Raw genomic sequence first — 17,748 nt, forward strand, 5'->3', positions numbered from 1 at the left:
GTTGAAATATCTGAAATGAACATAGAATGCTATGGTACAGTGCAGACTCTGGCTCTTGATGATTTGCTGATCTTTTAACCTTGAATCAATCTAACCCTTCCCTCCCACATAGCCCTCCATTTTACTACCATCCATGTGCCTATCTAAGAGTTTAAATGTCCCTAATGTAACTGCCTCTACCACTACCACCACGGCAGCGGGTTCCATGCACTCACCACTCTGTGTAATTTCTTTTTAAAGAAAGAAATTTGCATCTGACGTCCTCCCTCTTCCCCCCCCCCCCAATACTTTCCTTCAGTCCCCTTAAAATTGTGCCCCTTATATTAGCCATTTCTACTGGGGAATAAGTCTCTGGCTGTCCACTTGATCTATGCCTCTTATCGTCTTGTACACCTCTATTGCGTCACCTCTTGACCTCCATTCCAAAGAGAACAGCCCCATCTCGCTCAAGCATTCCTCATAAAACATGTTCTGTAATTCAAGCAGCATCCTGGTAAATCTCCTCTGCGCCCTCTAAAGCAGGGGTCCCCAACCTTTTGCGCACTGTGGACCGGTTTAATATTGACGATGTTCTTGCGGACCGGCCGATGGAGGGGTGGGTGGGGAGGGGGGGAGTTTCAAGTTCAACAGTGTGTGACAGGGAATGAGAAAAGGTGCAGCTGACTGATATCACCAAATCATATCGTTTCCAAGTTGGGGACCACTGCTCTAAAGCTTCCACATCCTTCTTATAATGAGGCAATAATAATCAGTGTAGTGTACTGATTGACATGCTAATTGAACATGGCACAGAGTTCACTAGCCACCTTTAACTTGTGATGTTCAGAGTTACAATGAATTGCATTGTTGATGAGCATGAGTACTTGAACTTATTGTCATTGTGTTTGGATGCAAATAATACCGGTATTGAGAAAATCATGTTACGTGTTTGATTTAATTTTTCCATAGATGATGTCAGTCTATCAAGATCGATTTCTGTTGCAACTGGACTGAATATGGTTCAGAGGCCAAAGGTGAAAAGCATTTTCCCCCACACTGCAGGAAATAACAAGAATATGTTGAGCTTTGCGGAAGGAGATATACTGACACTTCTAATACCAGAAGAAAAGGATGGCTGGCTGTATGGAGAACATGACATGACTAAATTGTGAGTGCCCATGTCTTCAAAGTTAATACAATTTAAGTATTATATCGGTAATACCTTAAAACAAAGTATTCAACTATTGGACATTGATTTACTATGAATTGAGCTCATGGTGATATTTTACAGCCTGCCATCTCACTTTTTAACATGCAAAGACCATTTTTCAACTTTAATCCCATTCCCAATCTTAAAAATCTTAAATCCGAGGGAGTTTATGACCAATAAAAGTGTCCCATTCTCAAATCTCAAATTTCCTTGCGAATATGTTGCACTTAAAGGGTATCTATCTACCATACTTGAGTGCCACCCAGTGGCTTGAATAAAGGAAATCAGAGTTCCAATGATAGTCCAAGATAAAAGGTGAGTTTTGGGGGGTGGGGGGGGAGATAGTCCAGAGATATCTTGGAGTCAGTGTTTCAAAACCTAATTCATCACGGAAGAGGTGCATATGAGAGTCTGATAGCTTAGAGTCCTCAATCCTGAACTACATTGGAGAGTCTGTAAAAGATCTGCCACAAAGGTAGCAGCGAAGCTGGAGGTTCACCTGCTTGTCCTCCTTTCCTACCCCTCAACACAATCCCAACAGAAACTATAAAGTCAGTGCTGCTCTTCAATATCCACTCCCTGGGAAGGCTAGCTAGATTGCCTTTGTGGCTGACCCAGTCTGCGATGAGGAACTGCTATATGCTCGATCTTGCTGAAATGTGGCTCCAGAACAACATCCCATGCTCCATCAGTTTTCAGGCCATACCATTCAAAGTTGTGCTAATATTATTTTGTGATTGCATGTGATGTGTGACTGTGTGTACTGTGTTTTGCACCTTGGTTCTTGGGAAGCAATTTACTTTAGCTGTATACATTTATATGGTTGAATGACAATTAAACTTGAACTTGAGGTGGGTTGGAAATCCTGCAGATGCAAGTTGTGTCAGAATTGCTTCTTGATCATGTATTTTAGTTCTACTGCAACTAATTTAAAGCAAAAATCAACATGGGATAAAATAAGGGATTATGTTGTGTAATCTTGCTGGAAGCTTAGCTTTCCATGTAATGGCCAGTTTCATAGCAACTCTCATAATAACTAGGTCAATAAATAAAGATTTACATTTATAATAGGCACAAGTTATCTTTCGCTGATTACAATCAAACTTTAGATAGTGGCCTTTGTAATGTAGGAGACAAGGTGGTCAATTTGCGCACAGATCTGTCAAGCTTCCACAGACAGCAATGTAATAGTGACCAGTTAGATTACCTGTTTTCTTGAAGTTAATTAGTCTGAATGATTAATGCATTTTAGAACAATTGAGCCTTAAATATAAAGCTATGGAAATGAATTCATAGCTGCCTATTAGTACAAAAGGAATTGTTTTATTTAAAACTAGCACAGTGATATTATAATGTGAATCTACTTGGAAACTTTATTGAATTCAGTCTTGACCATTTGTACACCCCTCTAAGAGCAAACTGTGATAATTTTCAAGTTCCCCTGCTAGTTTGGTGTGTAAGGTATCCTAGTTGGAGTTACAATTTTCTAATTTGATTTGTTAATAGATGAATTATCCTTAGTAAATGTACATTTTTTAAAGTGTTTACAGTTTAGTACATTGAGCCTTCAGTTTCCTGTCACTTTACGCGATACTCTGACCTATCTTTCGTTTCATACTTTGGACTTTGTATGCTTCAACCACATCCCCTGTTTAGAACTCAACATTTGAACTCAACAATGACATAAACAAGTAATTCTAATGTCTGAAATAATCTGTTCTGATGAAGCGTTATGTTAAGTCAGTCACGTGAAGTTACTGTTTTTGTCTCTGCAGGCACTGCTTGACCTGTGTTCAAGCAGATTCTATGAATTCAGATTCCAGCAATTGCAGTGCTTGTGTCTCTCTTTCAGCACAGATTTTTAAAAATATTTCTCCTTTATCTTCATTCAGTCCCTTTTATGCATCTCTGGATTGGTCAAGTTAACAATTGTTCAACATCTTCTCTCAGTTGGCATCACAAGCCTTTGCATCATTCAGTTTTTTTTTGGTCTACATACTATTGCAAATTTCCTTTATTTTCCCTTCACTCCCTTCTCGTTCTCTACAACTTTAAGCATGTTTGCTTTGTATATTTTCCGGCTTCAGTTGATAGGTCATTGATTTGAAATGTTAACCATTTCTTTCTCAATAGATGTTGTTGAAGCTTCTGAGTATTTCTGGCAATTTTCTATTTTTATTTCAGGATTGCAGTGCCTGGAGCTTTTTCAAAAAAACCGTTATTAAAGATACACTAGCTCTATAGTTAACAAAGCACACAGTTTAACCACCTGTTTACAAATTTTGTTATTTAATGTTGAAGAGCAGATGATTTGCATCAATAAGGTTAAGAGTCTGCAGGCTGTAAAATAAAATTGAATTTTTTGACATACGTTGTCATTAGGAAATATTCCTGTAACTTTTTCCCTACAGGATTTAGACCATTACAGCTTTTAGTGTAGGAGCTTAGCAATAGGCTCTAACAGTTACTCTTTAGATCAATCGTCCCCAACCTCCGGGCTGTGGACCGATACCAATCCGCGAAGCATGCAGGGGTGCAGCAGTATCCAGAGCGCACCCAGCACATCTTTAACAAAAAAGCAGAAATAAACAAGCTAATTGATTAGGTACTGCCCAGCACGTAAACGTCGGCCCAGATCAGAGGCAGCACAATCGGCAATCGCCTCTGATCTGGGTCAACATTTGCGTGCTGGGCAGCACCTAATTAATTAGCTTGTTTATTTTGGCTTTTTTTCTTAAAGATGTGCTGGGTGCACTCCAGATACCGCTGCACCCCTGCATGCTTCATGGATCAGTATCGGTCTGCGGCCCGGAGGTTGGGGACCACTGCTTTAGATTGACTTCGTCATTAATGTACTGTGATCAAATATGAATTGAAGTTCATGAATAATGACGTGCTTAATGAGTGAGCGAAATTTATTATGCATGATTTCCACTAGATTTAAGTGAGATTCATGTTTCAGTTATATACCTACAATATTTAAATTCTGCACCTTTAAATATGTGATATCTATACTGATTGCATCATTATAGAATAGCATTACTATATAGCCTAGTTAATTCCTTTTTGCTTGGATGACTTGGATGGTATTTGCCAAGTATAATAAAAAAGAATTGGGTTTTTTAAATTATTTATTCTGGGAGTTGATTTGTTGATGTTTTTTTATTGTATATCCATAAATTGGCTTGAAAAGCTAGTGATGGGTTGATTCCTTGAATCATTGCATTCCTTTGAAGTCAGTCCATCTGTGCTGTAAAGAGAAAAACATTACCTAATATAAATAATAAATTAGTTTCCTAAATGAACTAGAGCTGAATATTTAGCACACAATATCTTCCATGATTCAAATCAGATACCTCTGGCACAGATCACTTGAATAAAGGACTGATATTTTAAAACATTTTTGCTGATTGGATTTAAGACTTCATTGATTTAAAATGCAATTCCTATTGTATGTGCTAAAATAATTATACAATATAAAGATTTTGTGTTTTCTGCAAATACTGTTTAAAAATAATCCTTTAAGCTATCTGAATGATTTTGCAAATTTTTGAATGTAAAAAGAATTGCTGCCGGGCTCTTGTAATGGATACTGAATGTAGTGTTAATATTATTCATGTTCCTGGATGGCATTCCACCATGCTGAATGTTAAACTAATCCTTAAATTACAAATGACATGCCTATTCAAGCATGCTCCTTTGCACCTCATGTTATTTGAACTCTGATTTGAAATTCACTATCATCTTTTTGTCCCCTGTTGCACTTACATTTGTAGAAATCCAGGGAGTTGTGCTTATGCTCTGAGAATCGCCATGTAATTAATGATTGCTTGTTGCACCACCAAAGGTGACATTGTGATCAAAACACTGGGAATAATTTTAAAGACTCTGTCAGTCTGTCAATGTTCAATTCAACTTTAGTACCACATTCAGTTTTTACAAGAGCAGTCTAAATTGCTGTCTAGAGGTGGAACTGCCATTCAGTGATGCTAAGGGACTCTAAATTGAGCATAGTTTAAGTGGATACAGCTCAGGAAATTGGACAGTTGAAAGAAGATTATAGCACTTAAGCATAAAGTTTGTGGGTTGGGGAGGGAAAATGAATAATTTATTTTCCTCCCTTGTGTTTCTTGGTGAGGAATTTCACAAAATCACAAGACAAAGGAGCAGAAGTAGGCCATTCAGCCCATCGAGTCTGCTCGGCCATTCCACCATGAGCTAAACTCGGACATCCCACCTCTCCCGGAAGATCCAGGAGTCTCCCGCATGTCGATAGTGGCTTCCTGACGCCTGGAAATTATGTACAATATCCCGGAAATAGATTTTTTTGAGAAGGAGAGGGAGAGCGAGCATCCTGATTGGTCTCTCTTCGTGCTAAGAGTGGTCCCCAACCACCGGGCCGTGAGGAAACAATATGATTTGGCGATATGTAATGATATGAGTCATTTGCACCTTTCCTCATTCCCTGTCACGCACTGTTGAACTTGAACGCACGCAAGATCATTATGTGTGCGTCATCCATGTCAGCGCGGGAAGAAGATCAACTCCTCGAGCTTGTAAATGACGGCGGGCTAAAAAGTTTGTTTGACATAACATCTCTGCCGGCATTCTGGATCGAAGTCAAGGCTAAATATCCTGAAATAGCCACAAAAGCACTGAAAACGTTGCTTCCATTTCCAACATCATATCGCTGCGAAGCGGAGTTTTCTGCAATGAATGCAAAGAAAATTAAATTGCGGAATAGACTTGGACATAAGGAACCCCCTTCGAGTATCACTGTGTCCCCTCACCCCTCGATGGGACTGTCTTGTTGCAGGAAAACAAGCCCAGGGCTCGCACTGATTCAGTGATATTGGTGTGTTGCAAACAACAGGAATTCTGCAGATGCTGGAAATTCAAGCAACACACATCAAAGTTGCTGGTGAACGCAGCAGGCCAGGCAGCATCTGTAGGAAGAGGTGCAGTCAACGTTTCAGGCCAAGACCCTTCGTCAGGACTAACTGAAGGAAGAGTGAGTAAGGGATTTGAAAGTTGGAGGGGGAGGGGGAGATCCAAAATGATAAGAGAAGGCAGGAGGGGGAGGGATAGAGCCAAGAGCTGGACAGGTGATAGGCAAAGGGGATACGAGAGGATCATGGGACAGGAGGTCCGGGAAGAAAGACGGGGGTGGGGGGGACCCAGAGGATGGGCAAGAGGTATATTCAGAGGGACAGAGGGAGAAAAAGGAGAGTGAGAGAAAGAATGTGTGCATAAAAATAAGTAACAGATGGGGTACGAGGGGGAGGTGGTGCCTCAGCGGAAGTTAGAGAAGTCGATGTTCACGCCATCAGGTTGGAGGCTAGCCAGACGGAATATAAGGTGTTGTTCCTCCAACCTGAGTGTGGCTTCATCTTTACAGTAGAGGAGGCCGTGGATAGACATGTCAGAATGGGAATGGGATGTGGAATTAAAATGTGTTGCCACTGGGAGATACTGCTTTCTCTGGCGGACAGAGCGTAGATGTTCAACAAAGCGGTCTCCCAGTCTGCGTCGGGTCTCGCCAATATATAAAAGGCCACATCGGGAGCACCGGACGCAGTATATCACCCCAGTCGACTCACAGGTGAAGTGTTGCCTCACCTGGAAGGACTGTTTGGGGCCCTGAATGGTGGTAAGGGAGGAAGTGTAAGGGCATGTGTAGCACTTGTTCCGCTTACACTGATAAGTGCCAGGAGGGAGATCAGTGGGGAGGGATGGGAGGGACGAATGGACAAGGGAGTTGCATAGGGAGCGATCCCTGCGGAATGCAGGGGGGGGAGAGGGAAAGATGTGCTTAGTACACCAGCCTCTGGGTCCAACACTGGTCCTCACCTACCACCCCACCAGCCTCCGGGTTCAACATATTATTTTCTGTAACTTCCGCCACCTCCAACGGGATCCCACCACTAAGCACATCAAACTCAGTATTGTTGCTACTCTCCCTAGGAGTGGCCATCCTGCAAAGATAGCGCTAAGAGCACAATGTGCAATGCTGAAGCAGGTGGGGGGGGAAAAAAAACAAGGATAACAGCAAAAGACCTGCAGAAATTTCTTGAACTTGCTAAAGTCTCTGTCATGTGTTTACTATAAGAAAAACACTGAATAAGAGTGGTGTTCATGGAAGGACATGACAAAGGAAACCACTGCTCTCCAAATTAAAAAAAACATTGCTGCACATCTCAAGTTTGCAAAAAAACCACCTGGATGTTCTACAATGCTTCTTGGATAATGTTCTGTGGACAGATAAGACAGAAGTTGAACTTTTTGTCAGAAGTGCACATTGCTGTGTCTGGAGGAAAAAGGGCACTGCACACCAACACCAAAACCTCATCCTAACTGTGAAGTATGGAGGAAGGAGCTTCATGGTTTGGGACTGCTTTGCTGCCTCAGCGCCTTGCAATCCTTGAGGGAAAAATGAATTCAAAATTTACAGGAGAATGTCAGGGTAACAGTCTGTCACCAGAAACTTAATAGAAGTTGGATAATGCAACAAGGCAATGATCTGAAAGACCAGAGTAAATCAACAACAGAATGGTTTAAAAAGAACATTCATGTTTTGGAATGGCTGAGTTAAAGTCCTGACCTTAATCCTATAGAAATGTTATGGAAGGACCTGAAACAAATAGTTCATGTGAGGAAGCCCACCAACATACTAGAGTCAAAGCAGTTTTGTAACAAGAAATGGTCTAAAGCTCCTCCAAGCTGTTGTGCAGGACTGATCAACAGTTACTGGAACCGTTTGGTTGAAGTTATTGCTGTATGGTGGGGGGGGGGGGGGGGGGGGAGGGGAGGGGTGGTCACACCAGTACTGAAAGCAAAGGTTCAGGTATATTTTCGCAATGTAGTTTTTTTTATTTTTCACAATAAATAAATAAATGAACAAGTGTAATGTTTTTTGTTATATTTTTAATTGGGTTTTCTTTATCTAGTTTTAGGACTGATCACATTTTAGGTCATATTTATGTAGAAATAGAAAAAATTCTACAGGGTTCTAGCGCCTCTGTATGGATTGAATCTGGAGAGAGCACTTGGATTATTCTGTGTTTGCATTTTTAAATTTTTGTTTGGGTCAGTTATGAAAGTCAGATTGGCTTGTTATATTTGGATGATGTTGAAGGGTCTTCATTGACATTAGAATATACTGAATCTAAAGTGTAAAATTTCTGGAACTGCTTCCATCCATAAATGTAATTTTGTCATGCATAGTCTATCTGAAAGGACACTCAATGCAATTCAGCTATCCCAATGCACAGGAAGGTGTGTGTGTGGCCTTCGTCGGTCGTGGTCGACCATGGGTACTGCGCCTCTGGTAGTCACTGGTTTGTCGAGCCGTGTCGACTGTGGCTGTTGAGGCCAATCCTGGAATGGTAGGCTTTGCCACAGTTGCTACATTTGTAGGGTATCATGGAATTGTCCGCTGTGCTCTGTTTAGCTCTCCGCTCCTCAAACTGACTCAGGATCACTCTTTCGCCTTGCTCTAGGTGTTGCTGAAGAGTACCTCCCCATTTGTTGCAGTCATCTGCTGTATCATCCCAGCACTCTGTGTTGATTTTTAAGGCTTTCATGTCGCACTTGCAGAGGTCCTTGAAGTGAAGCTGGGGTCTACCAATGTTCCTCTTGCCTGTTGCTTGTTCTCCGCAGAGGATGTCCTTTGGCAGTCTACCATCCTTCATATGACGGATGTGGCCCCGCCAGTGCAGTCTGCATTGTCTTAAAAGCATGAACGTTGTGGGAAGTCCAGTGCGGGAGAGGTCCTCAGAGTTTGGGACTTTGTCTCTCCAGGTGATGCAGAGGATGTGGCGAAGGCTGCGCAGGTGAAAACTCCTGTTTGGAGTAGATTGTCCAAGTCCCACTACCATACAGCATGAATTGTACATGGCAGTCTTGGTCTTTGTAGTGAGTTTCGGATTCTCCCAGACCCACGAGGAGAGTCAAGCAAGGATTGCCGTTGCTTTGCTGATACGCCTGTTGATTTCAGCATCAAGGGAGAGGGTTTCTCTAATGGTCGACCCCAAGTATGTGAACTCATGGACCACTTCTAGATCGTAATTGTCAATGGTAATGACTGGTGTCTCCACTACGTTCTGGACAAGGACATTTGTTATCTTTAGGCTGATGGTAAGCCCGAAGTCCTTGCATGTCTTAGAGAAGTGGTCCATGAGAGTTTGTAGTTGCTGTTTGGTGTGCGAGGTTATAGCAGCATCATCGGCAAAGGCATGTCAAGTATTGAGATCTTTTGCACCTTTGTTCTTATTCTCAGGCACGCAGGGGAGGTACCCCTGTAGTTGTTGCAGTCCCTCCTATCACCCTTGTTCTTGTACAAAGTGATGATTTTGGAGTCGCGCATATCCTGTGGTACGGCTCCTTCCTTCCAGCACTGACGAAGGACCTGGAGTAAAGGTTGGAGGAGTGAGCTCTTGCAGTGTTTGATCAGGTCTGGAGGAATCCGATCATTGCCAGGAGCTTTCCCTGGGGCCAGACTGTCAATTGCCTTGCTGAGGTTCTCGATGGTTGGTTTGGAGTCGAGTTCATCCATGACTGGTAGACAATTGATGGCATCAACGGCTGAGCTAACAACAACATTATCCCTTGAGTAGAGCTCAGAGTAGTGTTCTACCCAGCTTTCCATCTGCTTGCTTTCATCGGTGGTTATTTCACTACTGGATGACTTCAGGGGTGCTGTCTTGCTCTGTGATGGGCCAAGGGCCTTCTTGATACCATCATACATAGACCTGATGTTGCCTGTCACAGCTGCTGTCTGAATATCCTCACTGAGCTGGAGCCAGTACTCATTTGCGCACTACCTTGCAGTCTGTTGCACTTTGCTTCTAGCAGCTCGAAGTGCCTGGAGTGTTTGGTCGGATGGTGAGCGCTTGTACTCTGTGAGAGCTGCACGTTTGGCTTCGATAACAGGAGTCATGATGTTGGACTTTGCCTCAAACCAGTCACTGCTCTTTGTGGTCTTTCTTCCAAAGGTAGAGAGTGCTGATTTGTGGATGGTGTCATGAAGGTATGACCATTGTTCTGTTGCAGTATCTCCTTGTGAGGAGGTAGTCATAGCACCCTGTACTGACTTAGCAAACTGGTCAACCTTTTCTGACTGTTTCATCTCTGTTGTGTTGATGCGAGGTTTTCCAGTTTGTTTGGAGTGGTGGATTTTCTTCAGACGTAGTCTGATCTTGCAGCATACTAAAGCATGATCCGTATCGCAGTCTACACTGTGGTATGAGCGGGTGATTAGTACAGAGTTGATGAAAGAGCGCCTGGTGATGATCGTATCTAGTTGGTGCCAGTGTTTGGACCGTGGATGTTGTCATGAGACCTTGTACTGTGGCTTCGTCTGAAAGTAGGAGTTAGTTACACACAGGCCATGATAGGAGCAGAACTCCAGGAGACATTGTCCATTGTCATTTATTTTGCCAATTCCAAAGTGGCCAAGACAAGATGGCCAGGAGTCGTTATCTGCTCCCACTCTGGTGTTGAAGTCACCAAGGAGAACGAGGTGCTCATCACTGGGAATGTCCCTGAAAACAGCTAATTTGTCGTAGAACATGTCTTTTGCCTCAGAGGTGGAGTTCAAGGTAGGGGCATACACACTGATGAGAGATACTGGGCCATGACTGGTGTGTAGGCGGAGAGTCATAAGTCATTCTGATCCATTTTCTGGTGGCTCCACCATTTGCAACAAGGAGTTCCCAACGGCAAAACCCACTCCATGCTCGTGGGGCTCATCTTGGTTCTATCCCTGTCAGAAAAATGTGTAGTCCCTTTCCTTCAGTGTACCTGAATCCGCAAAAACATGTTCCTTGTAGGGTAGCTATATCTTCTTTGAGCCTTAGTAGCTCATTGTTAATGACCGCTGTTTTTCGTGCATCTTCAATACCCCTGAGGTCTTGGCCAAGTCCAGTGATCACTGTGCACATTCCAACATCCCAATTTGAGTGGTGTTGTCTTATTTGATTTGTTTTCTTTCTTGTCTGATGCAGTAGTTACAGTCAGCTCTTCATGGAATAATCCATTATCCCCAATGATGAAGACTGACTGTGGCGGGACAGCACCTTATTGGCTGGGGGCTGCCCAGCTTGAGGCGGTTGGAAGCTGTCCAGTGAAACGTGATGGTATCTCCCATCGTCGGAAGCAACCCCTGGCGCCATGCTCTATACCAATCAAGCATTATGACTTTTAACTGGTAACTGCTGCTTCCTGTGTTTGTCCGACGCTATATAGCAAAGCTGGGTTGGCCTCTCCAGGGCGCAAGCCAGGGCAGAATTGATAAGGAAATCCATTTGTCGCCCATGCAGTGGGACCCTCCTCTCCCTGCTGATGACAGGTCCAAAGGAACGACGAAAGTTGATACAGTTTGGAGCCAGCAGCATTGCAGGAGTTGCTGTGCCGGTGCTGGCTACAGCAGTCAGCCGCCTTTGAGACTCCAACTCTGGATTTTTCCTCAGGGTTTACTCCCAAAGCCTTTCCCATGAGTGGGTATAGCCGCGAGGCAGCGGAGGTTTGAAATCGGAGTTTCCCTCTCCTAGATGAGCTACCATCCGTGGTTAATGAGCCCCATCTGCCCAGAGCAACTGGTTTTAAGGTGCCAGTGGCCCGCCTTTGCCCCTTCTCCTGTCAGTGAGAACAGCTCTGCCAGGCATAAGAACTATGCCACACGTGAAGGCCAGGAGTTGGACTTGGTTGTCAGAGGCTGTTTGAGACGCACGCCATGAAGAACATTTGTTTAGCAGTGGGAGATCGTCCCCACTACCCCACCCTTTGGCTATGACTACCTTTAGAACCACAGGAAGATATAAATCTAGTAAATAGATCTCTGTCCATTGACAGACAAATTTTATCTGCATTCAGTGAAAGGGAAGTATGTAGATTTATTGCAGGCCAAATTTTGAGATCTCTGTCTGGGAATATTATAAATCCATGGAAATGCCAAAATTTAAAGCTCTTAAGTTGTTTTTGAAAACTGTTCAGGAGAATTTTTGTGAAGTATTATTACCCTGGTTTAATTACAACATATCTTTTGCTTCCTGAACAGGAGAGGTTGGTTTCCAACTTCCTACACCAGACCAGTAGAACAAGGTCCAGACACATCACCTGCAGTCAGGTAACACATGTTTAAGCAATTCATGTTAGTAGCAAACTCTTATGAATCTCTTCAGTAGTTAAATTTCTACTTCTGGTTTCAAATGAATGTGCAAAAAGTACTTATTTCACAGCTTGTTGGCCATTTAATGACTGAGTATCATAATTCATTGTTGTAGGACCATGTTAGTAGAGAACCTTTTTAGAAGTTAAGTGTAAAATCCTTTCTTTTGCATGCTTCAGCTAATGAGTCAACAACATATTGGATCTCAGCCTGGAATTATGTATGCAAGTGTCACCTATCTGCCTACGGCAGCTTAATAGTTAAGGTTGGGTGGCCTTGGTTCTTGGTGGAAGTAACAGCATAAAAAATTCCCTTTTTTTCCCCCTGTAGATGGCTGATAAAAGTTAAGCAGGAGTAGGCCATTTGTCCCTTACAGATTGCTCTGCCATTCACCAAGTTCATGTGTGATCATATGGTTCAATGCCATTTTCCTGCACTATCCCAGTATCCCTTGATTTCTTCAATATCCAAAAATGTATTGCTTAGAATAAACTCAATCATCTGAGCCTCCATAGCCCTTCACACTGGAGAATCTGAAAAATTCAGCCCTCTCCATGTGAAGAAATGTCTTTGTCCCAGTCCCTAAGACTTGTTCATTGAGTTGCCAAAGGCGATGTCATTTCTTGGCAGTTCTTTGCATCTTCTGTGAGAACAGACATAAGCAATACAACTATAGCACTTAGTAAGGTCAAGCTTACACGAAATGGGAAATGTACTCTGCTTATTTTTCTGCAGAATTTTTATCCTACCAACAATTTTAATTATAATTTAATGCAGAATACCTTCTCCTGAATTAAGTTGTGCTACTGTTTTAATTCTGATTTTTTGCTGTTCGAAACTCTCACTCATAATCATGAAAAAGCTCATTGTGATAAATATACTTTAAGGGAGAATGTAAACATGAGAAGATAAATGTATGGAGAAGTTTTGCAGCCTTGATTAACCTGAAGATGCAAGTATCTTTTTTTTGGAGGAACAATGTTTATCCAGGTCTCAAAATATCTTACTGAAACAGTATCATTGTGAATTTTCTGGTTCAGAAAACATATCCAACAGATTTATCTCCAGTCATCCCCCAAAGTGGATTGGACATTCTTTTCATTTGCTATTGACTAGTATACTTGAAAAGGAGTTCAAGAATTCAACTATAATTTATTGGGTGCTCTGAGAATCTAACAGTAATTACAGATGGGTAAGCCTCCATCTGGATTCACAGTCCCAATCTACAGTGGCAGCTGTCAAACAGTCTAATAAGGGGCAAGCTCTCTGTGAGGAGTTTCCATTTCCCCACTTCTAGTGGTTTGGAATATGTTTGAGGCTAGTATGCCCAGTGAAGAAACCAGAGGTAATTTTGTTGTTGTCGTTGTTTTTGTTTTTTTGAAGCTTACAGCTACTTCACTGGTGCCCATTTGTATGTTCAGCCATAATTTACTGATAATCTAACAGTAATTACATTTAGGTGAGTCTCTGCTGGATTCACAATCCCAACCTGCATGGGAGTTGTCACTCCATCTTCCCTCTGTCTTAACAGTGATAGTTCCTCTTGGGCTTACCTACCACTCTGTGAGGCTCTGCATCCAGCACATCATCTTATGCAACTTCCGCCATCTCCAAAGGGATCCTACCACTAACCATATCCTCACTTTCCCCCCTCCGCTTTCCACAAGGATTTCTCCCTCTGTGATTCTCTTGTCCATTTGTCCCTCCCCACTAATCTCCCTCCTGTCACTTATCCCTGCAAGCAGCCTAAGCGCTATACCTGCTCTTCCACCTCCTCCCTCACCTCCATTCTGGGCCCCAAACAGTCCTTCCAGATGAAGCAACACTTCACCTGTGAATCTGCTTGGGTCATCTAGTGTATCCGGTGCTCTTGATGCAGCTTCATCTACATTGATAAGACCCGTCGTAAATTGGGAGACCACTTTATCAAGCATCTCCGCCCCATCCGCCAAAAGTGGAACTTCCCAGAGTCCAAACACACCCTCAGACTGGAGGAGCAACAACTTGTACTCTGTCTGGGTAGCATCCAATCTGATGGATTCCTTCCCCCTCCCCTTTTTATATTCCCCACTCTGGCCTTTTTATATTCCCCACTCTTCTCGCCTGCCTGTCACTTCCTGCAGGGTCCCTTCTCCTTCCCTTTCTCCATGGTCCACCCTCCCCTCTTATCAGATCTCTTTCTCTTCAGCCCTTTATATTTCTCGCCCACCTGGCTTCACCTGTCACCTTCTAGCTATCCTCGTCCATCTCCCCCACCTTTTTACTTTGTCCTTCTCCCTTCCTTTTCAGTCCTGAAGAAGGGTCTTGGTCGGAAACGTTGACGGTTTATTCATTTCCATAGATTTTGCCTGACCTGAGTTCCTCCAGCATTTTGTGGGGGTTGCCTATTAGTATGTATATTCTATTTCTTTCAAGGAAGATAAACATTCCTTGCACACTGTGTACAACAGGTAGGAGGTACAAGTGCCTCAGGACTTGCACCACCAGGTTCAAGAACAGTTACTGCCCTCAATCATCAGACTCTTGAACAAAAGGAGATAACTACACATTCTATTTTTGGTGTTCCCACACTGATGGTCTCACCTTAAGGTCTCTTTCTCTTGTTATTTCATGCTGTCGTTATTTATTTATATTTGCATTTACAGTTTTTTCATTGATCCTGTTTACAGTTACTGTTCTATAGATTTAAGTATGACCACAGCAAAAAGAATCCCAGGGTTGTATGTGGTGATATGTATGGACTCTAATAATAAATTTTACTTTGAACCAATTTTTGGAGCCCTGATCAGTATCTGATTGGGAAGTCAATAGTTTGAGAGGAGGGAATTTCAGTCGGGTCTGCTGACTGTGTGTAAAAGGTAGCAGCTCGTGGCAGTTTGACTGGAGCTCTGACCAGTTAACCAGTCAGCATTTGGTGTTGGTTGCTGGAGAAAGTTAGGGGAAGACAGGGGCAAGCACAGCGACCATCATTGGACTGGACAGAGTTGGTGGTGATTTTGTGGCTTTAGCTCTTTGAGGCTTCAGTCAGAGAAAGCAAAATGTTCCCCCCCCCCCCTTTGCATTTGCTCAGTTTGGACAGTAGAGATGCCTGGCAGGACAGCTGTATGCTCCTTTTGTAGACGTGGGAAGACAGTGAAGCCTCCAGCATCCCTGACGACTACAACTGTGAGAAGTGCATTCAACTGCAGCTTCTAGCGGTCTGCGTTTGAGTTGGAACTGGAAGAACTCTGGATTGTTTGGGAGGATGGTTGGGTAATAGGACATGTCGAGAGGTTGTTACACCCAAGGTGCAGGACACAGGAAACGGGTAAAGGTCAGGAAAGGAAAGGGGCTAAGTAGGTAGTACTGTGGCCATCCCCCTCAACAACAGGCAAACTTTAGATACAGTTTGGGGGTGGTGGGGAAATTGACCTAGCAGAGGAAAGTCATAGTGGTCGGGTCTCTGGCACTGAGTCTGGCTTTGTGATTCAGAAGTTGTTGTGTATGTGGCCTGGTTACACAACAATGCTATTAATAAAAACACTGGAGACAGGAGCTAAGGTTCATGGTTCTTTACTGGCAGAAACCGAACTCACCACACATGTACAGATCAATACGCACCTAATAGCACATGCAACAACGTGTTACTAAAACATAAAGTAGTACCTTATTATAATGTAGGCTATATGGTACACTCCTCCCCTTTTATTTTAATAGTGTATCAACTTTTTTTTACTGGGGCATTATGCTAGACAAATATGTTTACCCTTAACATACAAACACGTACCATTTGTTTACTTAGCAACTTAATATCGAATTATAACAAAGTAATAATATTGAATTATAACGAGCTTTTTTTAACTTTTGGTCTAATACCCATTTATTACTCAAGTCTCGGTGGTGGGGGGGGGGGTGCGGTGGTCTTCTCTAGATTGTCCAGCGCTGAAGCAAATAGGTCTTCACTCTATTGTCTGGAATAAATTGAACAATCCATAAATTGGCAGGTTCCAGCCACAAAGAGTAGTCACCTCCATCTTGCAAAGATGATGAAAGCAAAGTGAAATCCATGAAAAGGTGAATGTTATTCTTAAAAATATGTACAATCATCAAAACTGAGATGGCATTGGAAAGTGTCTTCAAATAGTGTCTTCTTCAGTCTGTCAATAAACTTGTTTTAATACAGATTTCCATATAAGAGTCATGAACAGTTGACCTCTGAGTACAGGGAGTTAAGATGTGCGCCTCCAACTTGCTAAGAGTTCTAGGCAGCAGGTTGCCTCCGTATAATGAAGACTCCTCTGTGCAGCTGTCCTAAATACATAAGCATCTTTGTGCTATCACTTGTCTTCCTTACCCATATCTCATATGTTCTAACTGAACTAATTACACAGCCAATCTTTGTATTCTCTTTAGATTCCAAAGAGATAGCCTGACCTTTATGATACCATCTTTTGCCATAATATAACTTCCCGTCTTCTATTCGTGTTTCATATCTTTGTGCTGGTGATTCAGCAGTAGTGCTGGGAAGATGCTCAGGAGAAGACAGAGATGCTGGTCTTTTTGGAGATTTAAGCTTATTGCGAGTTCACAGATCTTCCATTATCTGTTCATCTGTAAACAAGTAACTTAACTGCACAAGTGCAGGTTTTCGTCTTTTGTCTGTAATTGGAACGGGGTCATTAGGTCTCCTCTTTAGTTTCCTAGTCATTATTGGCTTTACCTCCATAGAATCTCCTGTGAGTTTCATTGTTAGCCTCTCACTCTCAATCATCTTTTTCTTTTCTTCTAACTCAATCTTTTTATCTTCAAATTCCTTCACTGCTGCTTTCTTCTCTTTAATATAATTCCTTTCCACTTGTTCTGCCTTCAGATGCAGAAAAAGCTCTGCATTTCATATTCTTTCCTTGTATTGTTGATCTAGTTTCTTCATCCTTTTCTGATAGTCCTGCAAAGTGCCTTCCTGTAACTGCTGTAACTGTCTTTTGAGAGATGTCAATTTCTCCTGGTTCATCTGCTCTTTTACTTCCAAGTAGCCTTCATCATCCTGCTTATTGGCAATATCTGTCTCCCTTGCACCTATATCTTCATCTGAGTCGTGGCCACCAATACTGCGTTTGTCCTCCTCGTCGACACTGTCCAGCTCCTCCTCGTCGTTGTAATAGTTGACAATGGGTGAGAGGAGAGCTGTGGACATCTTCCCTGCCGAGCTGTCCTCCTTTGTTGACACATCTAGTGCCTTGAGCCATTCCCATCCCAGCAACGGTGTCCTCCACTTTTCAGTACATAGAGGTTCAGCTGCTGTGTTTTGTCTCCGTAGGTCACTGTCACTTTAATTTTGCCCTTGGGGCGCACTTTCTGTCCTGTGTAAGCAGTAGCTTACACAGCAGTAGTTTAGTTCATTTCAGAGGTATGT

The 17,748-nt window shown here is 42.7% G+C and overlaps 1 protein-coding gene across 3 annotated transcripts in view; it reads left to right on the forward strand.

Moving 5' to 3' along the window:
• The window catches only part of LOC140203191 (BAR/IMD domain-containing adapter protein 2-like 1), a 148,658-nt gene that overhangs the window by 65,029 nt on the left and 65,881 nt on the right, over positions 1 to 17,748 (forward strand). For all 3 annotated transcript variants that reach the window (XM_072269115.1, XM_072269116.1, XM_072269117.1), the window contains exons 10-11: positions 949 to 1,147; positions 12,246 to 12,314. In XM_072269115.1, coding sequence (XP_072125216.1) covers positions 949 to 1,147; positions 12,246 to 12,314 — 268 coding nt within the window. The remainder of the gene's footprint in view (positions 1 to 948; positions 1,148 to 12,245; positions 12,315 to 17,748) is intronic.

The sequence above is a fragment of the Mobula birostris genome, chromosome 9 (genome assembly GCF_030028105.1).
Source record: "Mobula birostris isolate sMobBir1 chromosome 9, sMobBir1.hap1, whole genome shotgun sequence".
Classification (NCBI taxonomy): Eukaryota; Metazoa; Chordata; class Chondrichthyes; order Myliobatiformes; family Myliobatidae; genus Mobula; species Mobula birostris.